Source organism: Dromaius novaehollandiae, chromosome 3 (genome assembly GCF_036370855.1).
Source record: "Dromaius novaehollandiae isolate bDroNov1 chromosome 3, bDroNov1.hap1, whole genome shotgun sequence".
In the NCBI taxonomy this organism is placed as follows: domain Eukaryota; kingdom Metazoa; phylum Chordata; class Aves; order Casuariiformes; family Dromaiidae; genus Dromaius; species Dromaius novaehollandiae.
The window spans coordinates 111,061,979-111,089,753 of record NC_088100.1 but is presented as its reverse complement, the minus strand read 5'-3'; the positions used below and the strand labels follow the sequence as shown (position 1 = coordinate 111,089,753).

General features: G+C 39.0%; 1 protein-coding gene across 1 annotated transcript; it reads right to left on the bottom strand.

Moving 5' to 3' along the window:
* Positions 1-27,775, bottom strand: LOC112980508 (lutropin-choriogonadotropic hormone receptor). The gene is made up of 11 exons (XM_026095391.2): positions 27,630-27,775; positions 18,953-19,024; positions 15,586-15,660; positions 13,172-13,246; positions 12,542-12,616; positions 12,378-12,455; positions 8,711-8,779; positions 7,972-8,046; positions 6,942-7,127; positions 4,350-4,430; positions 1-1,386 (listed from the first exon to the last, which is right to left on the bottom strand). Exons 1-11 carry the CDS (start codon positions 27,773-27,775, stop codon positions 138-140), a joined length of 2,181 nt encoding a protein of 726 aa, XP_025951176.2. The 3' UTR covers positions 1-137.

The window sequence follows — 27,775 nt, the reverse complement described above, 5'->3', positions numbered from 1 at the left end:
CAGGACAGTTATGTTGCGTAAGAAGTATTGATTGTCAACATTTATTGAAAAATGTTCAAGATACTATAAAATAAACGCTAGTCACTGGAATAATTACAGCTGACAATGTAAAGTGCAGGACCTATTGGTGCTCCAGTTTAATTTTCTTTGTAAGATGTCTGGTAACGTACGGCTGGATATGGCTTCTTTAACGCTGACAAAAGTAGCAATGCTTGTGAGGCTTTGCTGGGGCCTGTAGCTGAGCTGCCATTTTTGCAGTTGGAGGTATAAGCAGAGAAATAGTTCATTCTGTAAAGCTCTGCTCGGCTTTTACAGCAACCAAGCTTGCTCATCAGCAGAAAGAAATCCCTTCGAAATGCTTTGGTGAAAATTGCATACAGAAATGGGTTTGCACAGGAATTGACTGGATAAAATAAAACCAGCAAAATCTTGGAATTTGTCACTGTGATGAGAGGTACTTTAAAGGCAGCAGATATGGCAAAAAAGGAAATGGGGGCCATGCAGGTAAAATCCGTGAAGATCAGTATTGCCATTCTCTTGGCAACTTTGGTATCTTTATTGGCAGCTACCAGCTCTGGATTTTGAACAGCTATGTAAATCTTGATGTAACAAGCACAAATAACAATAAAGGCTACAACATTTAACACTAAGATAATCAAGATGTAGGCTTGGGAAAGAGCCATTTCAATATCCATGGGTAAACAAATACTGACCTTCATGTAACTGCTGACCCCTAACAGAGGCATCACTGCTATTAAAATGGAAAATATCCAGCCACCAAGCATGATCGGTACAGCATGCCTTAGTCGTAGCTTTCGATCCAACTGCATTGCATAGGTGATTGTATACCACCTTTCTATAGTGATCACTGTTAGTGTATACACTGAAAGCTCACTCGCAAACACTGTGAAGAAGCCAGCAGTATTGCAGCCACTGCCTGTTTGCCAGTCTATTGCATAGTTGTAATACTGACCACTTGTTTGAGCATCGACAGAAGCAATGAGCAGCAAATAAAGTCCCATGCAAAAATCGGCAAAAGAGAGGTTGCACATGAGGAAGCGAGGAACAGTGAGCTTGTAATGGCTAGTTATCAGAACGAGGAGTACAGTGAAATTGCCAACAATTGCCAGGATATTTATAAACCAAATCAGGATTCTGAGAAAACTGTATCCCAGGATATCTTCACAGGGATTAAATGCATCTGGTTCTGGAGTGCATGTGAGTATCTTAGGCTGACAAAAGTCATACTCAAAATCTAAGCCAGTCATTTCATTCTCATCGAAAATAGCTGAATAGCTGTAAGGAGAGGTTTCTTCATCTGTTGCAAACGGGGACATGTTCTTTTCAGCTGACCACAGCGATGTGTTGTAAGAATCATCTCTATAACTATTAAAAAACAACCCCCCACAAATAGAAGTGAAGTATTTGTTACATCTTGCTCACATTCTTTTATAAAATACAACAGATGAAAATTGTTTTAAAACAGTTACTTTCTAGATGTGTTTCTAGAGAGTGTTTGCACAAAATGAAGCCTTGTTAGGATGCCTTCTGTATGTGTAACAAACTTGGAGAGCAGAAGAGGCCATAGTCGCATCCAGAGGAATGCTTTCTAGAACTTACTTATCTGTAAGTGCTTCATCTTGATTGCTTTCCAAGTGAGCTATCTTTCTAATGATGCTAGTAGAGTGCAGTTCAAACTATTGTAACACTTGAATTGATGGAATATAAAATATTCTGCATATAGGTTTCTCAGAGAGTTAAAGTAAAATAAACTGACTAAGGATTTTAACTGTGCTCCCTTATCTTCCTTAGGAAATGCACTCACTGAACAAAGTCCTGATTTGGGAAATGCTATGAAATTTGATGTTAGCAGTATTATAAAGTGAATAGAAGTACATGGTTAACTTGATGGAATATGTTGATGGCTAGGAATATATGAAAGTTAGACTGGACCCAATGCACTGAACAGGTCAAGAGGTAAATATAGCTTTGATGTGCGGGTGAGAAGTGGGAAGAGCACTTGCAGTGCTCTCCACGTGCTGTCCTTTGCCAGCTGCTGGGCAGGCTGAGGCTAGCCAGAAGGATGTGAATCAAAGGCACTATCAGAGACTAGCACCTAACCACTCCATACACCAGAGAGGGGGCAAAGGAGAAAAATCTACTTCAGAGATTCTCAGGCTCAAAAGCCTTCAGGGCACAGCAACTTACTTACATGAGACCATGACATGTTTAACCTGTAAAGTACTGTGAAGGGCACAGGGCAGCATGGAATGTGCAATAGCATTATTTTATGGAGTTTATCTTCTAGGTCTCAGTGCTTCCTATATACCAGCCACTTCTCCTGTAATTCTTTGACTATATCTACACAATGCAGGTAGAAAGGTTCTTTCAGTGCAGTAAGATAGCTGTTAACAAATAATGACAGGTGTTGCCATAGCAAATGCAGGAGCAAAAGCAGTGAAAGAGAAATGACTAATTATACATAGTTTTAGGTGTTTAAAATAGATCTTTCTAATCTCCAGGTCATTAATAATGTGGGGATAAGTCTACAAAAGAAAAAACATTTTAAAAGCAAGCACTTATCCTTCTGATTCCTTGCCAGAATAGCTACTGATTTCACAACTACACAATCATGAAAATCATTAGTGTTTAATGGGAAAACATCCAGAGAATTGCAGCTGTGGGTCAACTTGAATTCCTGCTTAAAGTTCCACTTCAACTGAATATGTGCATTAAATTATTTTCCTGTATCAAAGTCTTAACTGGCAAATGAAGCTGGGCTGCTTCTCAGATACTTCTACTGAACTTCCCAATCTGTTCTTATCCTATCTGTTATCTACTTGCATGAAAACTGGCCCATGTCTTGCTTTCACTTGCTAGGTTTAAACTGGAAGAGCAGAGAATATGTTTGCCTCTATTTATTAGTTTTTTTTTTTTTTTAAGTGATTTTTCTGAAAGGCCATGTAAACATGCAGTCCCGTGCAAGCTCTTTTTTTGTAATAATTGCTCTGGACTTTGAGCCAATTTTTACTGTGGTTCTCAAACTTCTACTTGCAGCCTTTCAGCTTCAGAATCATGACCCTTCTTCCATTTGCTTAATACAATGACTGCAGTTCTGCTTATGCCCTCTGCTCAGAGACTTGCTGGGACTGGGACTTAGCAAAGCAAATAGCTTCAGGAACCATCAGACTCAGACTGTTTATGCAAAGGAGGTGTTCAAAAGATGCTCATCTGAAGCATAGGGATAACTCAGGCACTGTGAAGCACTGGTGATTTGTGTGATCCGATCACTCATTGGGGTCACTCATTGCCTTTATAACGTGACCTAATGCTGTGGACACCTCGATGTTTACCTCCTTGTCACACCCTGCTTCTCCCAAAAAGCTATCCTTGAGAGATGCTGTATGTTCTTGGTCTTGCTGACTGCTGACTTGCTGATTGTAATCCTGAAGTGCTTCAGTTTTGCAACTGGGAGTAGAGCTCGTAAGACCAAGTAAGTGAGGCAATCAAAGGAATTGCAGGCAGAGAGCAAAGGAGAAAAGGTGATGAGAGAATAAAACTAGCTGTTGCTTTATAAAAGGTCTAATACCATCAAACAGCAAATATAACAGGCCCCAAGGAAATCATTATCCCAATGGATCAGTTGAATTTCTGCTGTATTTGTGTTGGAATTTTGTGACCATGATTTTGTCTTTCTAGGCTTTGCAATGCTCGGACCCTATGCTAGAACTGAGGAGAAATCCCAAGATCTCCAATTTAGCTATAGAGGGAGGTACAATTGCAAATCTGTAAACTTTTCCATGAGATACTAGTGTAGAGCTTTTGTCATCCAACATGAGTAACAATAGTTTTGATATTAGCAATTCTTATTGCCCCACTGGACACTGTCAAATAGAAGTGTGATGATATGGAAGGACACAATTAGAACAGGTAAAACAAGTGCATCAGGTCATCAAATTTCTCTTAACTCAGGAACTCTTCTTGTACCATGTAAAACTGTTGACATAAATTATCTTTTCTATCAGCAAAAATTATTAACATTGGCATCTCTTCTTTGAATCACACAACTGTAGTTATCCCCAGGCATGGAAAGCGTCCATGCAGGCCCTTAGCTTTCTCAAATATTTAATCACTGTTTTGGAAGGCTTTTGATAATTCAAGCTGGAGTGAGTACAACCCATGAGACTTTTTTTTGTTTGTTTCTGAAACATCAAAATCACAGATCTTGATTTAATAACAGTAAAGTTATCACTGTGCAACTTGTAAGGGTGACTTGAACTGTCAATACAAGACGTGTATGGGGGGGCATATTTGCTATTTCCAGCTTCTGGATGCACAGAGGTACTTACAATATTTCATTAGTTGGCTTCTTCATGGTGCTTTCGCACTCTTTGGAGAAGTTGTCAAAAATGGAAAGCAAGGAATTTTGTCTGTAATAAGGATGAAAAGAAAGTTAAAGTTTCAGTCTAGATTTCGACCAAGTTCTCAATTATATACTGTAATACTGTACTGAAATACTATATTGAAATGGAACAGATTCTAAGCCATTATAGATGGTAGCAGCTATGCGGGCTTCTAGAGAAGTACATCTATTCACAAGTGCTGGAAAGCTGGTTTGATATTCTTCACTTAAAAAAAAAACAACCCCCCCCCCAAAAAAAACTGTTTGGGATCTGCTGGCAGACTTTAAATGTTGGAAATAAAGCAATTTGTGAAATACAAATTGAAAGATCATGCATTCACTAAAATCTCTGATTTTGACACTTTGAAATTATGGGCCAGGTACTCTGCCAGTATGAATGGAAATAGCTTTGTCTGTCCTTGTTGCTGTGGCAGTAGAAAGACCCTGAAAAAACATTAAGCTCTTTTGTGTACTTTTAAGAGAATCAGACACTTGGAAACTTACAGAAAGTTTTATTTACAGCACGAGAAATAAGGTTTTAAAATACCAATATAAAGTCCTATCTGATACTTATAAATAATGGGATGACAACAGAAGTTGCTTTTCTTGTAATTTTTTAAAGTTGTGCTATAGCCTGCTTTTTGTTTCACATTCAGTCCAGTGGAGGAAAGCCTTGGGAACCGAACACTACCTTCCATCTCTCTTACATGGCTCTATGAATGTGCACACCAGCATCGCCCCCCAGAAGTCTCAAAAATATTGGCTTTTAAGACTTTATTTCCCTAATATCAATGATGCTGACTTAAATGAACCTGCTTGCCAGGTCAGATGTAGGTAAGACCTTATCACCATATTTCAGTGACCAGATAGCGCAGTTCATAGGTGTTGAGGAATGGGATCTGGGGCAGGGTAATAAAAATTGGGCAGGATGACTGTATGTAGAGTACAAGGCAACGGCAGGGGCTAGTAGGAGACAGAAACGCACTGCAGTCGTGTGGCCATGAGAATCCATAACCACAAGAAGGCTCTTTCCTCTGTAACTGAAGTCAGGAGATAATCTCCGTTGTCTTCTGCTGGCATCAGCAGATGGCAATGAAAACTGCCAGAAATGTCTGTCTCATTCCTTTTATTGTAGTTGGTCACCTAGAAGATAATAGTCTCCTACTTGTCTGAGTTCTTCCAGTGGCAAGGGCTGTGCAGATGGGTAATGCATAGGTAATAGTCTAAACCCTACTGATACCCCAGCTGGAGGGCAGTATACTTTCCTGCTTTGGAGTTGTTTTTTTTTTTGCCTCCTCCAGTTTACTTAAGAAAACAATTACTAAATATGAGAAAATGACTTCCTATAGCACCTCTATTTTTATAGACTGTGATCATATATAGCAAAGTAAAGTACCTGAAAGTTAATAAATATAAGAACTGTAGTTCTCTTTGCAACTTTAATTTGGTCCCTTTTTGCATATGTGCAATGGTAATCCTTATGTCAGAATGAATCAAGCATTCTTTTTTGCCCAAGTATTGCTGCTGCATTTAATACAGAGAAACTAGCTCTAGAACTGAATCAGAGTTCAGTAGATACAGAAATGCTTGACTGTAGGATCTTTGCTTTATTCCTGTAGAAGCAGAAACCACACAGTAAAATGAGGTACACAGAGAAAGCATAGTGTCACATCTAATTTTGCTGCAAATAATTGGATTCTATTCCTGCCCTTACAACACAATCCTTATATGATGGTAGGCAAGTCACATGAATTGGGCTTCCCACAAATGGCTGCTTAATATCTTTTCTGTTGTCTTCATTAGAGACACAAGGACTAGAAGTATGGAATGCTCATAGCCTGAACTAAACTCATTTGGAAGGGCTTTGGCTGCCCAAAGCCAAATGAGAGTTGATTTACTGAAACAAAAATGCTAGAAAATCAGCCCCAGTTGTCCTAGATTGACTGTCCCAAATCAGCACATGCAAAGCTCTCCCTGTGCCACTGTTTCCAACTGTGAAATGTGAAGAATAGTACTGTCTGATGTTATTTGAAAGTACTGGAACTGAGCTGAGTAGCTTCTTTCTCCAGGGTTGTGTCAGGTGCTTATTTTGGTAAGTGAGTAATTGAAAGCCTGCCTTTTCTACAAGGTCATTGTATCACCTGTGTTAAATAAGCTGCATAGCTAAAGGCTACAGGAGGTTCCTTTTTTTAGGATAACGTGCTGTTGACTTTGATGGAAATACATTTTCCATGTGCTAGAAGTTTCTTTTCTTTTACTGAGATACCAAGAAAAATATAAGCTTTAAGCAAACTTAGAATAATACTCCTGCTGGCAGATACTGGGCACAGGATGACATCAATTTCTGTTCTGAAGTCAGTAGAAATAAGATTGCTGGCTTTAGCAGACATGTGTTGTTGTGTGTGATGTCTTTTTATGTTCCACAGCTTTCTTGTAACTGGAATAAGGATAATCAAAGTTCTGTGAGCTGAATAAAGCAGAATTGCCATTTTGGAGTTTCTGAAGTACTGTAATACAATAACATGCTATTTGGACTTACTTTTCTGTCCTTACATTTCTAAAAGCACAGCAGTGACTGGGGTAAGTTAAAACAGCTTCCAGAAGGTTACTGAATTTATCCAGTGGTGGCAGTCTCTTCAAATGCAACGTCATCTTACTCTTTAAGACTTGAATGGCCTCCAGTCCATAACTAGGCAGGGATTCCAGAGCTGTTGAAGAAATATCCCTGTAAAATAAAGAGCACATTTTCCTTTCTTTTGATACCTATAGAAGCACCAACAAAGCATGAAGTTGGATAATGGTGCCTCAGTTCTTCACAAAGGTCTAAATCCACAAAGCAACTCCAACACTCAATCTACAGCACAGACACATGTCCTTTCCTTTCTTGTCTGTACTCAGCTGATGCCAAGCCCTGAAGACATTAAAGTTCATGGCATGCCTGAATTGGTGTCAGCTTGATACTGATGAATTCCTGGCTCCCAGTCTTATGTCCAAGGCCAGCTGCTACCAACAAACTTGGCCTCTTTCTGCCTATCTGTCCAAAGAGCTTATTCCAGGGGAGCACGATGCTTAGGTAACATGAAACTTTCAATCAGGAGTTTAAATGCTTCTCTATTACACATGAAACCCAGTTAGGCAAGGAGCTTACATTGTTCTGGGGAAATTGAAACACACCACTCTGAGGGTTGTGCCCTAATCTCTCTTTTTGAAAGCCACCATGCACGGAGCAAGGGGAGGTTCTTTAGGGTAGGGAAAGACAGAGAAAGTGAACGAATGCGACTCTCTAGCCATCTTTACAGTAAGAACACCCACCTGGCTCTCTTCTTTGCTCCAAAGGGCTACTTTAGGTGCTTTAATTAAACAGTTATTAGTTAAACCACATATTAATTAAAACATATAATACTTCATGGCATCGCACTGATCTGTCTTACTGTCTGTAGAAGGTAAGAGATCCAGTATCCACTCAGAAAGAAAGCCCCTTCTTTACTGAAATGATGTAGTCCACTTAGCACAGTACAGTTCATGTGGGACACTTATAAAATCAGATAATAAAGTGGTTTGATACTTACAGAACATCTGGCCCTGTGGCCCCCCTCAAGGCATCATTGTGTATTCTCCTGAGGTTTTTATTGTCCTTTAGAATTCTGTGGAATCAAATATTGTTAACTCTTCTATATTTTAAAAGGATCCTTTTTTGGTCTCTTCCCATCTATTTCCTCTTAATCCTTTTTCCCATCACACTAGCTGCCATTACAATATCTGGTCTGAGAGTAAACATATTTCACATTGGACCTTTCTTTTCACTGATGCCATCAGACCATCATGATCTACAGTTAATTCTAATAATTTCCAATTTAGTCTGACTTAAACCAATAACAATGTGTACAAGCAAAAGCATACAAAAATGTAGTAAGTGTTGCCAAAATCATGAGTTTAATCCCAGAGCATGTGAGATTGATTAAAAACCATTGAGATTTACAAAATAGAAGATGAAGTTTCATGGGTTTGGGCTACATTTTCAAGTTTTCCACAACTGCTGCTAAGTTTAGGAATTTATTACATTTTAGTAATTAAGAAGAAATTTTCTTATAACTGCAGTGTTCTGAAGGATGATGTTTCAAGAAAAACAGTAAATACTGCAGGATCAACAATTTAGTGGCAAAGGTCAATGACACTGAAATACGTAGTTTTTTAATGCAAATCAGGAAATGCAAGATATGGCCAGTTAAGCTGAATGATGAGCCTTTGACTGTACTGAATGATGATTTACTCTTAAGGAAAGACAGTGAGAAGGGGAAACATACTCACAATTGATTCAGCTTTGTCCCATTGAAGGCATGACTGTGGATATCTTCAAATCCATTTTTATATAATTTGCTAAGAATAAGAAAAATGCATAAGGAAAACAGATTTGGGAAAATAACTATATTATTGTACTAAGTTTCAATTCTTAAAACTGTATTTGTTTTAATAATTAGAAAGTCTGGCTTATAAAGGACATAGGTAACTAGCATATCGTCGGCATGACTGACATAATTCAAAAACTATGATAAAATTACAGCTTAAATTCACTAAGCACCTTATCATTTAGATGTTTAAGAGAACTTTTGCTTACATACAGAATTTCCCTGCTCTGAGCAGCTCAGTGCCTATCTGTGCTTACCTTGTACTTAGATTCCGAAACAAGATATTATTCCAGGTAAGATCCTTGCATGAAGACAACCTTGAGGTAGGACACTTCTCTGTGAAGCAGAAGACCTGGATTCTGTGGTTTCACTGTAAGACCGTATCCTATAGCTCAGAAAGCTGCCCAAGTCAATAGACTGTGGCTAGGCTGTGCCTTTTCTTTCCATCCTTCCTATGGGAGCAGTGCCAAATTGCAGACAGAAATGCAAGATTGCAAAGGCCGGAGAAATAGAAGATGGAAAGCTGTTTTAAAGACTAGTGGGAGCTGCTGGATTGAGAATCCTCTGTGGACAGATGAATCTTCCTACAGCCCAAGAGACGGCTTTGCAGAGGTAGCAGTGAGTCACTCATAGTCCAATGTTCAGCGAGCTGTTAGCTCTTACAAAGTAGTGCTTTCCTCAGTGTGCTGCCAGACTTTAATTGTGCACAGAAACCTAGCTGTCCCCTGCTTCACATAGGGAGACTAGGTGCCCACTCTGGTTTCTTGATTCCCCATGGAGGGAGCCAGACAACCTTGAGGCTGGGCCCCGCTGCACCTACATCCCAGCTACTTCCCTTCACTAGGAGATATAACTTATGGGACTGATTTCACTGAGAAAAATCCATTTGTGCTATTAAGTTAATGTTTCCAAAATCATTTGTATATATTTTTTTCTTTAATATTCTGCCTTAATACAAAATTTGATGCAGTTGATAAATAACCCTTTATCTCTACAAAAGTTTTGTTGTCACTTTTCCACTTGCTTTTGGGAGGGCTGAAATTGGAAGCAACAGTGGACTGACAATGCAGATAGTTCACAGGTGGCATCAACTATGTGTGGATACCCACTGTGTCCTCTTCAGCAACTTGGGGTTAAAATATTGTAAGGCCAGCTGTCATCTCAGTTACACAAAAATACATATTTCATATCTATTTAAAAAATATAAATCCTGCACTGTTTTAAACATATATTTTACTACAGATCACACCTCACCCCTTCATATGAAAGAATTTACAGTAACTACATTACAATTCTAGTGCACTTTAGTTTTAATACTAAATCAATGTGACAGCACTCAGATATGCTTGCTGGGTACTAATAATTTCCTTAAAATTCACCATGAATATGCAGTATTGATTCTCCATGTACCCTCCTCCCACATCCACATGAAATACAAACTGTTGGAAAGACTAAATTAGCTATTAGTAGTGCCAAGTGTTACTGTAGGCTGAATTTACACCTTTATAGATTACTTGTACATCACTAGACCATGCTGCAACAATCAGAATTACTTGAGCTAATTACAGTTAATTACATGAGGTGGAGTTAAAGTGTAGCTCTACAATTAGGAAGCTGCTGATTAGGTAATTCTCCTCTTCTTGTTGTGAGTGCCTTATCACAAAATGATAGGAGAAAAATGATGCTATTGGCTATTTCCTGACTGGGAGTTAGACACTCTTCCATTTTATGTATACTTTGGGGTTGCAGCAAAATTTTTAAGTGTCTTTCTCAATCTCTTATATTTGAAATTTCTTGCACTACTAACAAAATCATAATTTTACTGAAGTTATTTTGAGAACTTGCTAGTAGAAAAGAGGCACATAAGATAAAATGATGCCCTAAACTTAGCAAATGGTCCTCTTTAACATTGTGTAGGAGTGGTCTTCAATCAGATTTATGTTCAGTTCCTCTAACAGTTTACAAAGGTATGGGTTGATACACAAAACCCTGTGCACAAATTACTGTCATGCCAGCACATCTGCCTGATGAAGAGCCTAATCCAGGCAACTACAGTACTTGCTCATGTGCACTGCTAGTTTGCATGAAGAAATGTTTATCGAGTTTTGTGCTGAGGTTTTGGAAAATGCTGTCTCAAGAAAAGGCTCCCAGTTGGGATGCATACTGCATTTTAAAAATCAGTCTAGTCTGCAAAGGTTGGCTCTGTTTGCCTCCAAATAGGTGTTGGTTGCTACAACACACAACAGGTGGCCTGCTGCTGCCCTCTATTGTTCAGCTGGTCCTTCCTCAGATGACATGAATTTTAGGCACATCCTGTGGAGAGGTGGTTCACTCTGCATTTTTTGCTATTTGAGCATTTCTTAGTAGAAATTTTTGTGAGGCCAACGTATTACAAAATCCATATAAGGCTTTTGCTATCTCATCAGATGACACCTCACCTTGGCTTTCCACTGCTTTCATGTTCCTTGGGTGTGGCATCTTACTTACCATTTAGCCCACCTGTCTCACAGATAGCTGTAGCAATGAATCTACAATTTGCTAAAAGGAAAGTCTTAGTGTTGAGACTTATAGGAATCAAAGTAAGCTGAGCAAAGAGAAATCATGGAAATAACAATCAGTATTTTGTGCCAATTTATTCTCTCCCTTCCTGCTCTTTGCTAGTACAAGCACGTTGCTCACAAAAATCTCTTTGAAAGAAATTTGCTGCTATCACAACTACATGCAACATATTTCATTGTTGCCAAGCACTTGTCGCTGATGACAATAGAGAACTGGGCCAGTTTTTCTTATATGATCAAGTGTGCTTTCTCCCTTTTGAGGGTCTCAGTCCAATATTGCTGCTCATTCCCTATAAAATTAGTTAGAACCACACATGAATTTTTTCATAGAGAAAAGGAGGCAGATGTAAAATGCACCAAATTCTTACATCTACATTTTCTTTTTAGGTAAACTGCTGCCAAAAACCCCCAAAAGGCATCTAGGGGTAGAATTCCATTTCCCAATGATAACTGGGGAAATAAAGCACAAATGCAGTATTTCTTTTTCTTACAGTGCCAGAGTAGCTGGCAATTGCTTCTGCTGGGACCCTGCACACCTGCAGCTCAGCAGCATTACTTGTTTTAGCAGCCAAGAAGCTGGCTCACCCTTCTAGTTACAGCATAGATCAGTGGTGTTAGTCTGGCCTGTTCCTGAAAGTACTATTTCAAGAGACCACATTCCTGCAGGAAGGAGACAGACTTTGGCATATAATGTAGCTTTTGGAGTTTATGTCCTGATGACAATAGTTTTAAAAACAACATTGTATGGAAGATGAGGACTTGGATTCCTTTTTGTAGTTTCTTTCCTAAGTGAATTTAGTCTTGGGGAAAAAAACTCTGTTTAGAGAATGTCTGTAAAAGCTATCTGCTGAAAAGCAACCCTCTACCTCCTAAGCATTTCAAATTTAACTTGCATTCCAGACGTATATTGTAGAGGGATTAATTTCAAGAAGCTTATAAAGTGGAGCTACTTTCCTCAAACAGAAGTATTACCTTCATAGAAGGAACTGGAACTATGACTGTTTTACTCACAGTGTCAGTGATTCATTGTTCATCCCTTGGAAAGCATTTCGGGGTATAGTTGTCATATGCAAATTATCACAGAGCTCCCTTTTGGAGGAAAAAAAGTATTTTTGTCAGCAATATAGGAACAAGATGGAAAGACTCATATTGGGTTAGACTGGGTCTCCACTTACAAAATAAAATGAGCTTCTGATGAGAAGATCTGTGTCAGATCTGGAAATTTTCTTATTCCGGTATTACAAATGCTCCTAGAGAAAAGCATAATTGCCATTTACAGGAGAAAAAGTTTCAAGACTGGAACACAACAAGAAGCCAACTCTGCAAGTACAAAGTTAACAATGCTTTAAAAGGTGAGTGAAAAATTTCATTTTTAATTCAGCTTCAACTGTTTTTGTAAGATCTGTAGAAATTATATACGTAGAATTCTCAGGCAGTGTCCTGGAGAAGCTGCGTATGCTGCCTCTACATTAAGCACAAAAGAAGGGAATTTTAGTTACCCCTCTGCATAGTATCTTGTCTATCTGAAAACTTCATTCTAGAAATAGGCACATAGCAGAATTAATTAGCACACTTTACTGTAGTTTTTTCCATTAGTGGTCTGCCCTAGGTTAATTTATTTTTATGCCTATTAAAAGATCTCACAAATGGTTAACTGCACATTAAAGCTCTGGTAAATGAGGCATGTACTTTTAGTGTGCTGTAATGCATGAAAAGCTGCTCTTTTCTTCATACTCCTTTCTGTAATTTGTCTCCTCCTTTATAGAAAAAGAACACAAATAGAAAAGGAATAGAACTCTTCTTACAAGTATTTTAGCCTTGGAAGGTTTCTGAATGCTCCATCCTCAATGTGCAACAGATTTTTTGTGTTCAGGATTAGTCTGTAATGAGGAAAAAATACTTCAGTAGTATAATCATTATATATTTGGGAGGGACCTGAATCTTGCTAGCAATTGGCCTTGTCAGAAAACAGTCAAATGCAGAGTATGATACAAGGCTCTTACACTGCTAACAAACATTCTAGAGATATACTACAAGCACATTTTAAAGCAGTATTGATAATATAAACAAGTTGCAATTGTTGAATAAGCAACAGAAGATGCTCCTGAATTTACATGGTTCACTGTATTGGTCTTATTCGGTTTGGGTATCTGGTTTATGGATGTGAGTTAGCATTTTGCCATTGTCTGCAGGCTCTCTGAGACAAGAACCATTATGTTCTGTGTCTGCAGCATGCCTAATGCAATACGGTTCTGCTCTATCCTGGAGGTTCAGAGGCACAAGCGCAATATGAACAAGGTAAGTAATCTACCACATTCAGGTCGATTCTGCATTGGGACCTACCAATTTGGATCTTTACAAAGTGCAGGCTGGGTCAAGTATTTTGAGAGTAGCCTCAGTGGATCTTTATATAGCCTAGAACTAGGCAGGTATCCACGATTTAGTTCCTTGCCTGATGCTAAGTGCACTGCTAACTGTTTCGTATCTTATTCTTCTAAATCATTCACACCAAAATGAAACATAGTTGACTTTAAAATCCTGCGATTCTAGGCTAAAAAGAATAAGTAAAACCCTAATTGAGGAGCTGTGGATTTGTTTCACTTTGGCAGATGAACTCATTGCTGCTGGACTCCATTATGTAAGTTATCAATGCCAGGAGCTCTTACAAAATACCATCACGATGAGTATGCCTCTAACGGGTGGTCTTAGAGGTGTGGCTGAGCAAGGAACCTGAGCTTTTTGCATATTTGTGTGTGTCCCTGGTCCTTGCCCTGCAATCATACCCTTGCTGTTGTTGCATCAACTCGACTTTCCATTATGTTAATGATGCTTTGCCTAGCTAGGAAAGGCAAGTCTTCAGATGGTTTAAATTGTTAGGGCACCATGGACATTATTAGAGTGGTGACATAGCACCAGATTCCAGGTGACATTCCACCAGATTTTTGCTTAGATCTGCAGAAATTGGAGATGAGTGGAAATGGAGATGTGTGTGTGAGAAATACTGTTTGCTGGTGGTTGCCCAAAGAATGGGACAGGCCCTCTCAGTATAGCTGCAGAAAGTGCTCCTTGATTATCTGGTGAACCTATATCTTGGCATAAAAGCACAAACGCTCTAGTCCAGCTCCCTCTCTATGCATGATTTAGAGAATTCATAGGTTTTAGCATATGCAACAAGAGTTCAAATCCAAGAACTACATTGAACCCGCTTACTCTGATTATCCTTTGAAACTGCTTTTGAGCACAGCTTGGGACATCAGGCCCTTGCAATGTGAGACCTGTAGAGCACTCAAGATTCAAACATGTCTTCTTGCTAGTCTCCTGTTTCTCTAGTGGTCTTGTTTAGCTTGTTGTTTTGGAAGATAGGCAAATGACAAGCTATCTAGGAACTGTACATGAATACATCAGGCCAAATCTTTTATTCCTTACTTAAACCCACCATTGATTCTAGTGGGAGCTGGACCCAATAAGAGCGGGGCAAATCTGCATCTCTTCCTTATGTTAGCAAATAACTAGCTTCAATGTAATTCACTTACGAAGAAAAAAAAAAAAAAAAAAAAAGAAGGCAACAGATTTGTCCTCACTCAGTTGCACTATTTTTAAGCCAATCACTGACCATGCTGTGTGGAAAAAGGCAGTAATGATGTACTGTATCAGATTTATAGTTTCCAGTTTCACAAAATATTTCAGAGGATTGTCCTAGTCAGTGCGTTAACATCACACTCTCTTAGGTGCCTGTGCTATGCAGTTTCAAGTTTAAAATCAGTACATGTTCTGTTTGAGTAATATTTTAGCACTCAAGAGCTATGCATACTACACAGATGTATTTAAATACTGTAGGGCTTTGAAAAGCAAATTTTCAAAAAGGAAAGTGACATATTACAATTTTTCTCTTCCGTTGTCATCTCATTATTTTCATGCTTAGGCGGCTAGTCACTGGCAGTAGAGGTAGACCCAGAGCTCCACTACTGCCATTGAGCTCACTGAAGGCAATGCGATTTTATACAGACGGATGTCTTTGCATGGTTTAGATCTCCAAGGCTTGATTTTATAAAGTGTTCCCTATGGCACTTTGGAGAGAAATGTTTCTTGTCATAGGTCTAATCCAAAGCCAGCTGAAGTAAGATAGGAAGACTTAGTCCAGGAATACTTCTCTGCAGACTGTTTACTCCTTGGGGATCCTAAATTACAAAGTGGAACTCTTTTTTTAGCTGATGCTTACATTTCAGACAAAGTGGGAAGGCTGTCAAATGCACTAGCTTCTATTCTTTCCAGGGAGTCGCTCTGAGAGATTTCACTGTAACAAAAAAGGCAGACACAAAGCAATACATTAGTGGAAGAAATACCAGAAATCAGTTTTCCATTTTATATTTTTCTTTTAAATATGTTTGCTAAAAAAAAAAAAAAACCAAAAACCAAATCCTTGTTTTGCAGCAGTGTCAATGTCTCACCTCAGAAATCTTGAGAACCTATTCCAGCAGAGGTTGAGAGAGATCGGTATTTTGCTGTATTAACCTTTAAACACGCAAATTCTTTTTAATAACTATCTGTGTAACAGCCTATCTCCATTTTTCTCAATAAATTGTAGATCAAATATTGACTAGGGGCCAGAACTAAGATAAATAGAATGAGTCCAAGCCTGTAAGCCTATTGCTCATATAATTGGTCCCACTTAGTGAATTTTTCTGCATGGGTAAGGATGTAGATAATGTTTATTATTCTTCAGATGCTATTAAGTCAGAGTGATTATCATCTAATCCACTGATGTACAAACATACAAATGCACAAATATGCATTCAGTGCACTTTAGGAATAATTTTTGGTTTTAAATGCTATTTTCATTACGTATATGCAAACTGGCAGGAAGTGGCTCTTATTCATGTTGATCTATGTAATGATGAAAGTTTTTGTAGGTATTGTCAGATTTTTGATGTACTAATGCCCCTACTCCACATGCGTATTGCAGAATAGCCAATCTTGCATACAGAGAAAAAAAAATCCACTTATTTGATGCCTGCTGAATTCCTGCCAGATTAAGATTCAGGTATTACATAAAATTGACCCCAGAAAGTAGATGGTATATATTGATGCATATATGGGGAACAAATCTTCAAAACAGTGTTTTCTCCAGACAGAATTGACTGAAAGAGCACACAAACTAAAGCTAAGATTATACACTGTCAAGAAAAAAAAGCATTTTCTGAACAACTGGAACACATGTACAAAATCAGAGTTAGTGTTGTCACAAGTCCTGACAATTATCTTATTTGAATTATAATTACAAGAAAACAATTTCTATGGAGGTTGAATTGCGATGTAAAGCCAGTAGGTGAGGATGACTTGTTTTTTTCTTTTGCGGTAGTAAAGGGGAATGCATCCTAGAAAGCATATATTAAATATGTATTTATTTCTTACAGAAAAATTCATGATTTTTCCAATAATCAGAAAGGTAAATAACTTTGTAGCTGGATTGTTATTTTTGATATTGCAATAGGTATCTGTGAATGAAAAATGGATGTGGAACAAAAGTGGTCTATTGAGTGCCTGATCCTCTAAGACTCATGAGCTTAGTGTTATGCACTGGGAGGGACAGGAGTCTAGTGATTACTCACAGAACTTAAAGTGAAAGACTTTTTCAGGTTTGGGGTCTGAACTGCAGTTCTTCCATGTGATTCCTCCTATCTGCCACTGGCTTCCCATTTACCTATGTCTAAATGCCTAATGGCAATGAGAATAATTTATCAGTTGATTTACAGTTGGTGATGAGTTGCCATATAGATGATTTAGGGATTTATAATTAAAAAATGTATTCTTCAAAGTAACATTGAATCTCAATAAAATTATGAAGTGTTATATAGATTTGTTTCAGCCAAAGACATTGATTTCTATGCTTTTAACTTGGAGAAATAGATTAAAAGGACACAGAAATCAATTAAATTCTCTTTACAGAAGGGAAAATGTCAATGAACAAAACATATTCTCTGTGAAGAGGAGGTTGTGCATACAGTTCGGGAAAGTTTAGCATCAAATCACACAGGTAAGAAAAAGTTTGTGGATTTAAGTTGGTCTCCCATCTGAAAATGGTAAGCTCTTGTTAATCATTAGGATAAAAGTGAATGTAAGAATATGGTGCAATTGGATTGTACTATAATATTTTATTGCAGTTGAATACATAGAGACATAGTTTATTTTGCTTTCTACTCACTAGAGCTACAGAAACACACAAGTTTACAATTTGGTCATGAAAGTTTAACCAATGAGCATGAAAAGCTAAACTAGTCTAGCTGAGTTTATTCAGGCTTTTGCATTATCCTCATCTTTCAAATCCTTTCCTTCAGGAAATGCACTACAAAAGGGTTTCCTATTTTCTCTTTTCTTCTCCATGAAGAGAAATTACATAACATCTAATATATATTTTAACATCTGATACACTAAGTGCTTTTATTGGCGAAGGCAAAAAGTGCACCTAGAATAGAAGCTGGCATTGTCTGTATGGCTACTTGCATCCTGTGGGAGTTCATCTCCTGTTCTGGATTGCACTGTTTTGTCGTGAAATTTGTCCTTTAGTGAACAATCAATGCTGATAAAATAAAAAATAATAAATAACGGAGGTCCAAACCTGCCATCTTCCAGTTGGAATAATGACAGTATGAGGTTAAGATAGGTCAGCCAAGCCTTCTAATCTGAGTCTTCAGTATAAAATAGATACAATGCCAAGGGAGGGGAAGCAACAAAGACCTCGTGTGCAAAGTTACAGCGCTTGTAAATTGTAAACTTAAAGATCAAAAAAGGGGTTCAGCCCTGTTGCTCCCCTCCATACAAATACTTCTTAACAGCTGCACTACTCTCTGAAGTTAATGCATCACTCCTGTCAGTAAGAACTACATGTATAAGTAGGTTTGGCTGCTCAGCAAGGTGAAGTCTAAATGAATGATCATGCAAATGTTTAAGCCTATGTTTACCTTCCAGTGAGTACTCCTAATTAATTACCTGGAATTATTTCTGATGAAATTTAAACAAAGACAAATGTTTGGAAGTTTCAGGTGAAAAAATACTGAATTATAGCTGCATAATGTTTTTTAATATATTTTGAAAGTTTATTGTTATCAGTAAGGCTAAAAACATGATGTGCAATTTTGTTTTTCTTCACAAATGTGTGCTGTTGTGGATACCAACTTTTATCTCTTGGCGTAAAACAGCAAAAAAAATCTTATTTGGGTATTACATAAATATATAATGATAGAATACTGTACCTATCATTGCAGCAATAACATTTTATGATAGAAATCTATTTTCCTTACCATTCAAAACTACCCATAATCAATTATTAAATTATATCCAGTTCTCTGGGACATGATTAATGTTCCATTTTGTTATCTGTTATAACTGCTAAAAATCATGTATTTTCAAAGCTTGAAAGAAAAGCATTGCTATGTTTATGCTTCCCCAGTGTGTCTTTTCTCACCAAGATTATGTGTTAGCAACATATTTGCAATTATTCTAAACTTACATTACTTATGAAGGGGGTTTATAATGGAATTACTTACAAGAAATTAATGATAAGTCTATGGAAAACATTGTCAACTTACATGATGAAGGCACCTCTAAGTCCTTCAAAGGCATGTGAAGGGATTACTTTCACAGGGAGATGAGTAAATGATCTGCAAAATAAAGAGAGGGAGGAGAGGATTTTAAGGCATAGGATTTTTTTTTTTTTTTAAACAAATGTACCATTACCATGGGTAGAAAAACAATAAAACAGAAGGCCATTTTATTTTAGCTACAGTTCTTTGTACCTTTGGGGCCAGATCCATGTGATCTCTGTGAAACTCCATGAAATATTCTAAGGATACTGGGTCCCTTCCTTAACAGCACAAAGTTGAGACTCGTCACAGCCAGACTGATAATAATCATAAACTATCAGACAAATGAATAGCCTGACAGAAGGGAGTTGCTACAGAAACAGTCAACTGAAGCTATATGCTAGCCTCAGGAATTGAGGCTATTTAAAGTCAGTGCCTCAGAAAAAGTGGTTTTTACTTAAAACTTCCTGTTACTATATAAAACATATTTTATTTACCAGAGTTATTCTTTCCATGTCATGCTGTTGCTGGAGGAGCTCTGGACCATGTTCTTCTCTCACTAGTATCACTGTAATACTGCAGTGTGGTACCCTGACTTCACTGGCAATACTCTGCATATGTACAAGTGCAAAAGAGATCTGAATCAGGCCTGAAGGTTGGGCGTGTGGCTTTTTATTTTTTTTAATCTCATCAGAGAGGTTTGCTGATTAACAGCAAGAATATATTTTTCTTTTTAATTTTTGTAATTACTCTGTCCTCATTGAAAAGTTAATGATGTGGAAGGTATATCTATATTTTAACACTCTACCCCACATCCCAGTCATCACAGTACTTTTACAGGCCACTTTATCCAACCATGACCACACTCTCCCTGATAACGGCCATAGGAAAATATTTAACATATTTCAAGACATTATCTTTGTGCAAACAGATAATTGTTCTGTTCTGCTTCTTAATTAATAATATCAGAGACATTTGTTTCCCATCCTTAAAAACACTTTGTCAAGGTCTTTGACTAAAATGTTTCCACGCTGTTCATAAACCTTACTTTTTTTCTTTGTTGTCACAATCCTTTATATGAAGACAATTAAAAATTTTTAAGAACTTATGTTTGTATATACATATATATGCATATATATGTGTGTGCGTGTGTATATGCTCTGCCTGCACAATACAGTGAAAGGCTGTCACACATACATTTGTCTTGGGGTTAAGAATCTGGATGTACTAAGATATATATACGTTTGCGACACTATTATGATTGGGTCATACCTGTTTTGACAGGTGCTGATGTGTAGTGTGCAAGCAGAAACTTTGTTTACATCAGTAACAAAATTAAGTTATATGTCTTGAAAAATGTACTGCCACTGGGAGGATTGAAATTTACAGAGAATCCTGCAGTAGGAATCAATTCTCTGAGCCAACAGGGAAACAACTTCAGAAAGAAAGAAAAAGTAGCAGTCGAGAAATTGCTCCTTCATAACCTTGGAAGCCTGAGCCTCTTCCTAACTGTAGCATTAGCTATAGCTCTCTGGAAAACAAGGCATACCTTTTGTGAAAGTGTTTACAAAAATACTATCTTTTCAAAAGATTTAGAAATGTTATTGAAACTACAAATAATAAAAAAGGTCTTGGCTTTTGGCTACACCAAAATTTCTGGCCCAGACTACTTCTACCTAGCTGCAATGTGCCAGTGAGCAGCATGGTTATTGTAAATTCCCGTAATGCCTGCCTAGGACAGATCTGTGCCCCTCAGAGTGCCTGTCCCCCTCCACTGACTGCAGAAAGCCTATGCTAACAGTGCTCCTAACGTAGCCACCTCAGTTATGTGATTAAATTTAAATAGGATGAACCAGCACTTTAATAGGTACTGTAGTTAAACTGCATGACAGCATTTAATCCATTCTGTATTTCAGCTTAATTGGTTCTTGTTTTTTAATTCTTGTGAGTTCACCTTGATAGTTGGAACTGTGAACTCATCTGCGCTGACATTACCTAGTCCCATCAAACATCTCACAAAACAGCATGAACAAAAGAAGGCGGCAATTCATAATTGGACTGCTCTCTTAATCCTTGGAATCCTGGTGTGAGCACGAATATACACTTCCAGATAGGTAAAGATATCTTAAACTCACCTAAGAGGTGAAAGATGTTCTCACCATTGCTCTTGTCCACTTTACCTTTGTGGCTTGTATCTTAAACCGCGCCTCTGTTAAACAGCAACATGTTCATTTAGTTGTACCGTTTTCTACTCAAAACATTTTGAAGAAGACTCTTTAGCTTGCTGAGCCAAATCCAGCCTGTGTATAAGCATTTAGGTTAATGGAGTTTTGTCTGCTTGTTGCAGGCTTAAATTTTTTCCAAAGCACAGAGTAAAGCTAGGCCTTATCTCATGTGCTGAAGTCTCTGCTATTGAACATGACTGATGTCTTTGATAGCACAGAATGACACTCAAGCAGGTACTGGCAGGAATTAAATATTGATTTCTTTCTGATAGCACTCAGACTGTGACACTCGGATGCAACCAGTTATTCATCTCTCAGAGCTGAGGAAGCTTTTGACAAAAAAGGAACAAACTCGGTTTTACAAAGCTACAAAGCTTTTTTTATACATCTAACTTTTCTATGCTATCAGCCTGACTTGATATCCTATCACATGAGGGCTGCATACATTTTTAATACGAGTTACTGACATCAGCTTGAAACACTGTATTTAGTCACAGGATGAACTTTTTTTGCTTTTAAGAAAAACTGTAATGTTTCTTTCATATTTAACACATCATAACTTTATATCCTTGTACTTGCTCCTTTCATTTTACAACTGACAATATTGCAGCCCAAGATAATAACTGCCAAACTTCTTAACCTTGGAACCGGCACCCAGCCAAGAAAGGCAGAAAGGCATGGAGAGAAAGCCAGCCTTTTTGGCATTGATAGTCCCTGGTATTTTCTTAAATCAAGCTACTTTTCCAAGATATATATATATATAAAATTCTATGCACTAAGGTTTGAAATTGTCAGGCTAAATGCATACAAGACTATCCAAGAATACTGGGAGAGACAGGAATGGCACCTAGATTTACCAAATCTTTCCTTGCTTGATAACTAAAATGCTGTCCTTCCCTTCAGCCAGCTTTTGTTTCTTGTTTTGTTTTGAAATCATTAGTTTAGAGTGAATTTTTCATAGGAAGGTTACTCTCCTGTTACTAGGAATACTGTGGCCAGTAGAGACCATGAGCGAGAGGCAAAGCACAAACTACCTCTATTTCCCCTCCAGTAAATGTATAGATGTAGCAGTAAGAGCGCTATAGAAAATGTTTATAGAGTGGTCTGTTCCAAAGATACACTGGCATAGAACCATGATCATCCTTTTTTGATACTGGGATATAACAGAGGCAAATTGACTAAACTTGACAACAAACCAACAAACTATTTTTATCTGCTAAAAGATATACTTCTGCTCCAACATTACCATATAGACTATGTGTCCAAGAGAAGCTAGTGGGAAGCCTAGATGCACAAAGACTGCATGAACACTTGCAGCCCTGTTGATGAAGAATCAAAGCCCAAACTACTCATGCTGGTGAATAAAATCTCTGCACTAGAGAGACTGAACTTTTGAAAAAAGTGATTAATTAAACTAATAAAAAAAAGAGCACTGGCCCTGTAGCAGCTGGTATAAATGTGTTACTGTAGATGGGTTGCCTGTTATATTTTAGAATAGCTATTTTGTAGGTCTGCCCATAATTCTAAGCCCATTAAGGTGAATGCACAAGGTAGATCCTTGCTGAGAGTGGCAAAAATTTTATTCTGTTGTATCCTTGAACTCATCTCAGAAGAATTGAGAATACTGATTGAAAATAAGATTGAAAAGCCACCATTTTCCCTGGATTTTTATCAGTTTCTAGGAGCAATGCAAAGTATTGGCATTGATTTTTAAAGCCCGTATATTGGGCCTCATCTACTTGAAATGCTAGATACGATGCTGGATATCACATAAACAGCCAAAGAATACTTTCAGCTAGGTAATGATGGCTGGCAGACTATCTTCTATTAGAAGACACTTTGGCCCTGAAACTGCATTCCTCTAGCAATCCTCTAGCATCCTCTAGCAATCCAAAAGAGCCAAATATGTCCAACGAAGACAATGTAGAAATGTCTACTTGTTCAGGCTTTTGCCCAAGAGCTCCAGATTTGGAGCTTGAAACTATTCATGTGTAACTCATTATAGTGTAGAAGCCCTGCATACAGGTGCGTACATGCTGGCACAACAAAGTAAACCCTACTGTGAAATGAGATTTTCAAAGGGTTATAAAAATATTATGTATCCAATGCCAGTTACGGAATAACTGGAGTTGGATGCCTATTCATTTAGACTTTACTAAACAGACAAAAGTATGTATGTGCACTATGAGACTTCAAAAGATGAAAAATAGTGTTTTGTTTCAAAATATAATGATGTAGCAAAGATTATTTTTCTGCTGAGGTTTAGAAGATGCATAGTTGCTATACCCAAAATAGTATACGCAGGTGTCTGGATAACGGAGTTTCTATAATGTTTGTGTAACATCCAAATTAGAAACATGAGCCTGGGAAAAATATGATGACTTCAGGACCATAAAAAACACATCATTCTGCAACCTGTTGAAGTCTAATCATTTCGAAAACTCTTCCAGCAACAACATGACATGGAAAGAATAACTCTGGTAAATAAAACTGCTGAAATTTCCCTAGAGAATTTATGCTTGAGCTGTAATAAATTATCAAAAGGAGATTTGTAAGCATAGAGCGTTATGGCATCAGGGTTTGAATTACGCAGGTATAGCTGGAGTTACATTTTGACATTTATTTTCTTGACCCACCATACTAGTAACTAGGACTTCTCTGTGCTGTTCTGCTACAGTGGCACCAATGTAAGAATGTGGGCACCCTAGGATGTGTTGCATTTTGTTAATGAGGAGTTAGAGCCTTGCCAAAAAAAAGTCTGTAGCAAAATAGAAAAGCCTTCCAAATCATAGCAGGAAGAACAGGAAAATAAAGGATCTGTTCAGAACTTGAAAGATGGTCTTAGTTATGCCAAATTTGGGAAAATTACCATTTAGAAGAGGTGAGATGGAAAGACTTGACTTTCAAGGGAAGAAAGAATATGAAATTAGGGTTTGCACAAAGCCTGACCTGGATATATGGAGGAGCAGCACCCCAGGAACTGTGTTGGAACAGTCAGGAATAGCATTTTATTCCAAAACTATTAGCACACTTTAAGTGCTATTTCACAATTCTTCTGGTACACAATAGGACCAGACGTGACTACGAGGCGACAAAAGTAACGTCCTCTTGCTTTGACTTTCTCTCAGAGAGCTACGCAGGGGGAGAAGAGAGCTAAAAAGATATTGGTAAAGCATGAAAAGACAGAGCATCAGTAAAATGATAAGGCTCAAAAAGCCCTACGGGACAAAAGAGGGAGAGGAAAACAACAGCTGAGGGTGTAAAAAGGTGCTATATGAAGATCAAAGAAAGAGGTGAAGGGAAAGTAAAAGAAATGGAGTAAGAGCTAAAAAAAAGAGCAAGAATTCATGTACATCTGTAGGGTTAGACTACATTTATTGGTACAGTTTTGCAATTGTATGTTGAACTGTATGCTTTCTATTAAAAAAATACAAAGGAATGGAAATTTAATTTTGTATTTCCAGGTTCATTATAAATCAGGTTGGATGTGGCCTGAAAGTAGAAGCCATAGCAGCTGGACAATTTAAAAAATAAGACAGTAAGTTATCTAGTGCTGCTCACTGTACTCTGGGCTACTGCTAATGTAGCACAGTCCTTCAGACAGCTGCTGGTCATACTTAAATGATGAGATCATTTGCCCCTCTGATATCTCCCTATTATGTTTGCATTGTGAAAAGCAGAAAATGCAGTACTGTTATGCTCATTTTCCACTATGGGCAGTATACCTGCATCAGTGGTTTTATGGTTAGGGGGTGGTGTCCAGCTTTTGCCAGTCTTTCTGGCAGAACTGTAAGGCATCAGAGTCCCGAGGGTGTTCTCTTCAACTTGGAGGAGTATTTCCCTTTCAAGAGCAGCTGGAGGGGTTATTTCAGCAGTTATAACCAACTATGTCCATCCTATTGACAGTGAGTTTCATGGGAGTGACTTCTGCTGGTGTCCCAGCTGCTAGCCAGAGCTAGCCATATGTCACTCTAAGCCAGCTTTCTAACTGTAGGACCGCTGTGTCACACACACATACTTGCTGGTTCTGAGACAGTGGGACAGGGGAGAGTTTGTTCTGTTTGATGCTCACGCATTTCGGAGGGAGCTGCACTGCGGAGCAGACAATAGTGGCCTACAGAAAGGATCTGGCACTTTTTGAGCCAAAGCTCAGGGGACCTTCTGAGCCAAAAAGAAAGGCATTTCCAGGAACTGGAAGTGTCTGCAAATGCAGACTGAAAGACAGATGGATTTTTTGAAGTCTGAGTATAAATATTTCCTTTAGAAGACTACTGAGCAGAATTTTGGTTGAACTCTTTTCTGACTGTATGACCAGCCTAATAGTTGGATTTGGTGAACAAAGATTAAATGTTATATTAAAGGCTGAAGGGAAAAATTCTTCCCTTATTCTTGCACATAATCTAGGCCTGTTGATCTGAGTGAAATATAAATGACAGCAGCTATATGCCCATTATCTACTTTGACCTGGATCATCCCAGGTTGGGATGTGGTGACTTTTTGGGGCACCAGATGGAAGAAGGAAAAATGAAAGAGTAAACCAAAAAAGCAAGGAAAAAAAACATGCAAGTCGAGAGCTTTTGATAACCTCTCCTCTTCTCTGACATGAGGAAAGGGAAAAAAATCTGGGCTGTGATGTGGTTTTGGACAGATGTGCATTGTCCTTATAAGCATGCTGAAGTCCTGCAAAAACTACTGATGTCCACACTTGTTTCTGCTGCTGGGATCCTTGATGTGACTGATCCAGTGCCTGCTCTGCATGTGCTAAGAACACTGTGCAAGAAATGTGCTAGTTACAGCAACTGCAGAGAGGCTCTGCTTTCTCTGACACTAAACACAGGGAAGTGGGGAGGAAACTAGAGACGTTTCCAAAAACTGACTTTGGAGAAACAATTCATGCTTATATAAATTAGTATTTCTTGTTCATATCAACTCTCAAGTTGGGAAGCAAGGAGAGAGAAGATCAGGAATAGTATCATCCCTAGGGAATTTCAAGAGCGCATCAAATTTGCAAACAAATCACATGAAAATGGAAAACACCAGCTTTGTTACAGAAAGAGGCATAATAAGAAAAACCCTGCTCAGTTCATGCACAGATAACCCAGGGATCCTAGAAACGGCAACTATGCTATCTGTTGTTTGTCTAATCCCATATTTTGACGCCATGGTTGTTTAGAGCATCAGTGCTGTAATTCAGCCTGGAAACAACACAGCAACACTTGAATACATACGTGTGTCAAGTATTTGTTCTGTTCTACGAACTCATGAGCTGGGAGTATGATCAGTATTGGAAGGAGGGGGGTGAGTGAATGCCCGTGATTCACTTTTGGTTTAATTTAATCCCAATCCCCAGTGGAGCATTAGGCAGAAAGACATGATGGACCACCCTACAGAGATCCAAACACTTGCCGAAACTTGCAGCAAGTTTTCTACTACTGGAGTAGGAAACAGATTAGGCATGAATTTGTCAATGAGTTGGACCTCAAAAAAAGGCAAAAAGCAGGACAACACAGACATTTTAATGTAGTTGGCTTTACAATTGCACAACCCTTGGGAGAAGAGGTTGTAAGAAGTCAGATAGATATGTAAAAGAAAAACAAACACAAAAGAGAACTGACAGAAGGCTTAAGACCAAGTATCAGCTTTTTAATCTGATTTCCTTAAAGTTATCTAGACCACTACAGGACCCTGTATGTTTTTTTGGAACATGAAAGGCAGTTTTTGCCTTCTGCCATAGCAGGAAAATACAGAAAGTTCAGATGACTGTTCCATGTCCTTTTGTTGATAAGCCTGTTGGAATACAACACTCTTCACAGGGCTTTGAGAATGCCACATTTTTTTTATTAAGAAATTGTACTGAAAGGATCGGCATCTTCTTAAAGAGAACCCCCCTGGCTCTGAAGTCTTGTCAGACCTCAAATTCTCAGTCTGTGCGCGGTGCGTTTCAGAACCGGAAACGTGACTGAACCAAAGCACGAAGTCTCACCCCTGCAGGACGCGCGAAGCTCAAGCACACTGCTAAGCGCTGCTGTGCAGAAAGCGCAAGCCCAACGCGCCTTAAAACGCTGCGAAAGCCATCTCCGTTCCGCGGCATATGACACGGCGTGACTCGAGGTGATCCGCCCGGCTACGGTCTATTCACAAAGTGCCGCAGCGCAGAGACGCCGGTACCTCCGGGGAGCTCCCCTCCGGGTCCCCCGCCGCCCTCCTCCCCGGGTCGCGCACCAGAGGCGCCCGCTCGCCCGCCGGCAGAGAGCCCCTCCTGCATGCGAGGGGAGCCCCTGCGCGGGCTTCGGCTCCGTCACGGAGCGCCGGCGGCAAGAGCCGTTAAGCGGCGGCGACGACCGTTAGGCAGGAGCCGTTAGGCGGCGGAAGCCGCGAGCGCCGCGGGGCTCCGCCGCTCAGCCCAGCACCCCGGACCCCCAACGCTCCCTCGGCGGTGCCGACCCCGCGGTACTTACGCGCGGGCGGGCGCGGGCAGCGGGCCCTGCCGCGGCGGCGGGCAGCGCAGGGCGCCCTGCGCGCAGGTGCAGCGGTGAGGGCAGAGGGCGGCGGCCGCCCCCGGCAGCGGCGGCAGCAGCAGCAGGGGCAGCAGCGCGGGCAGCAT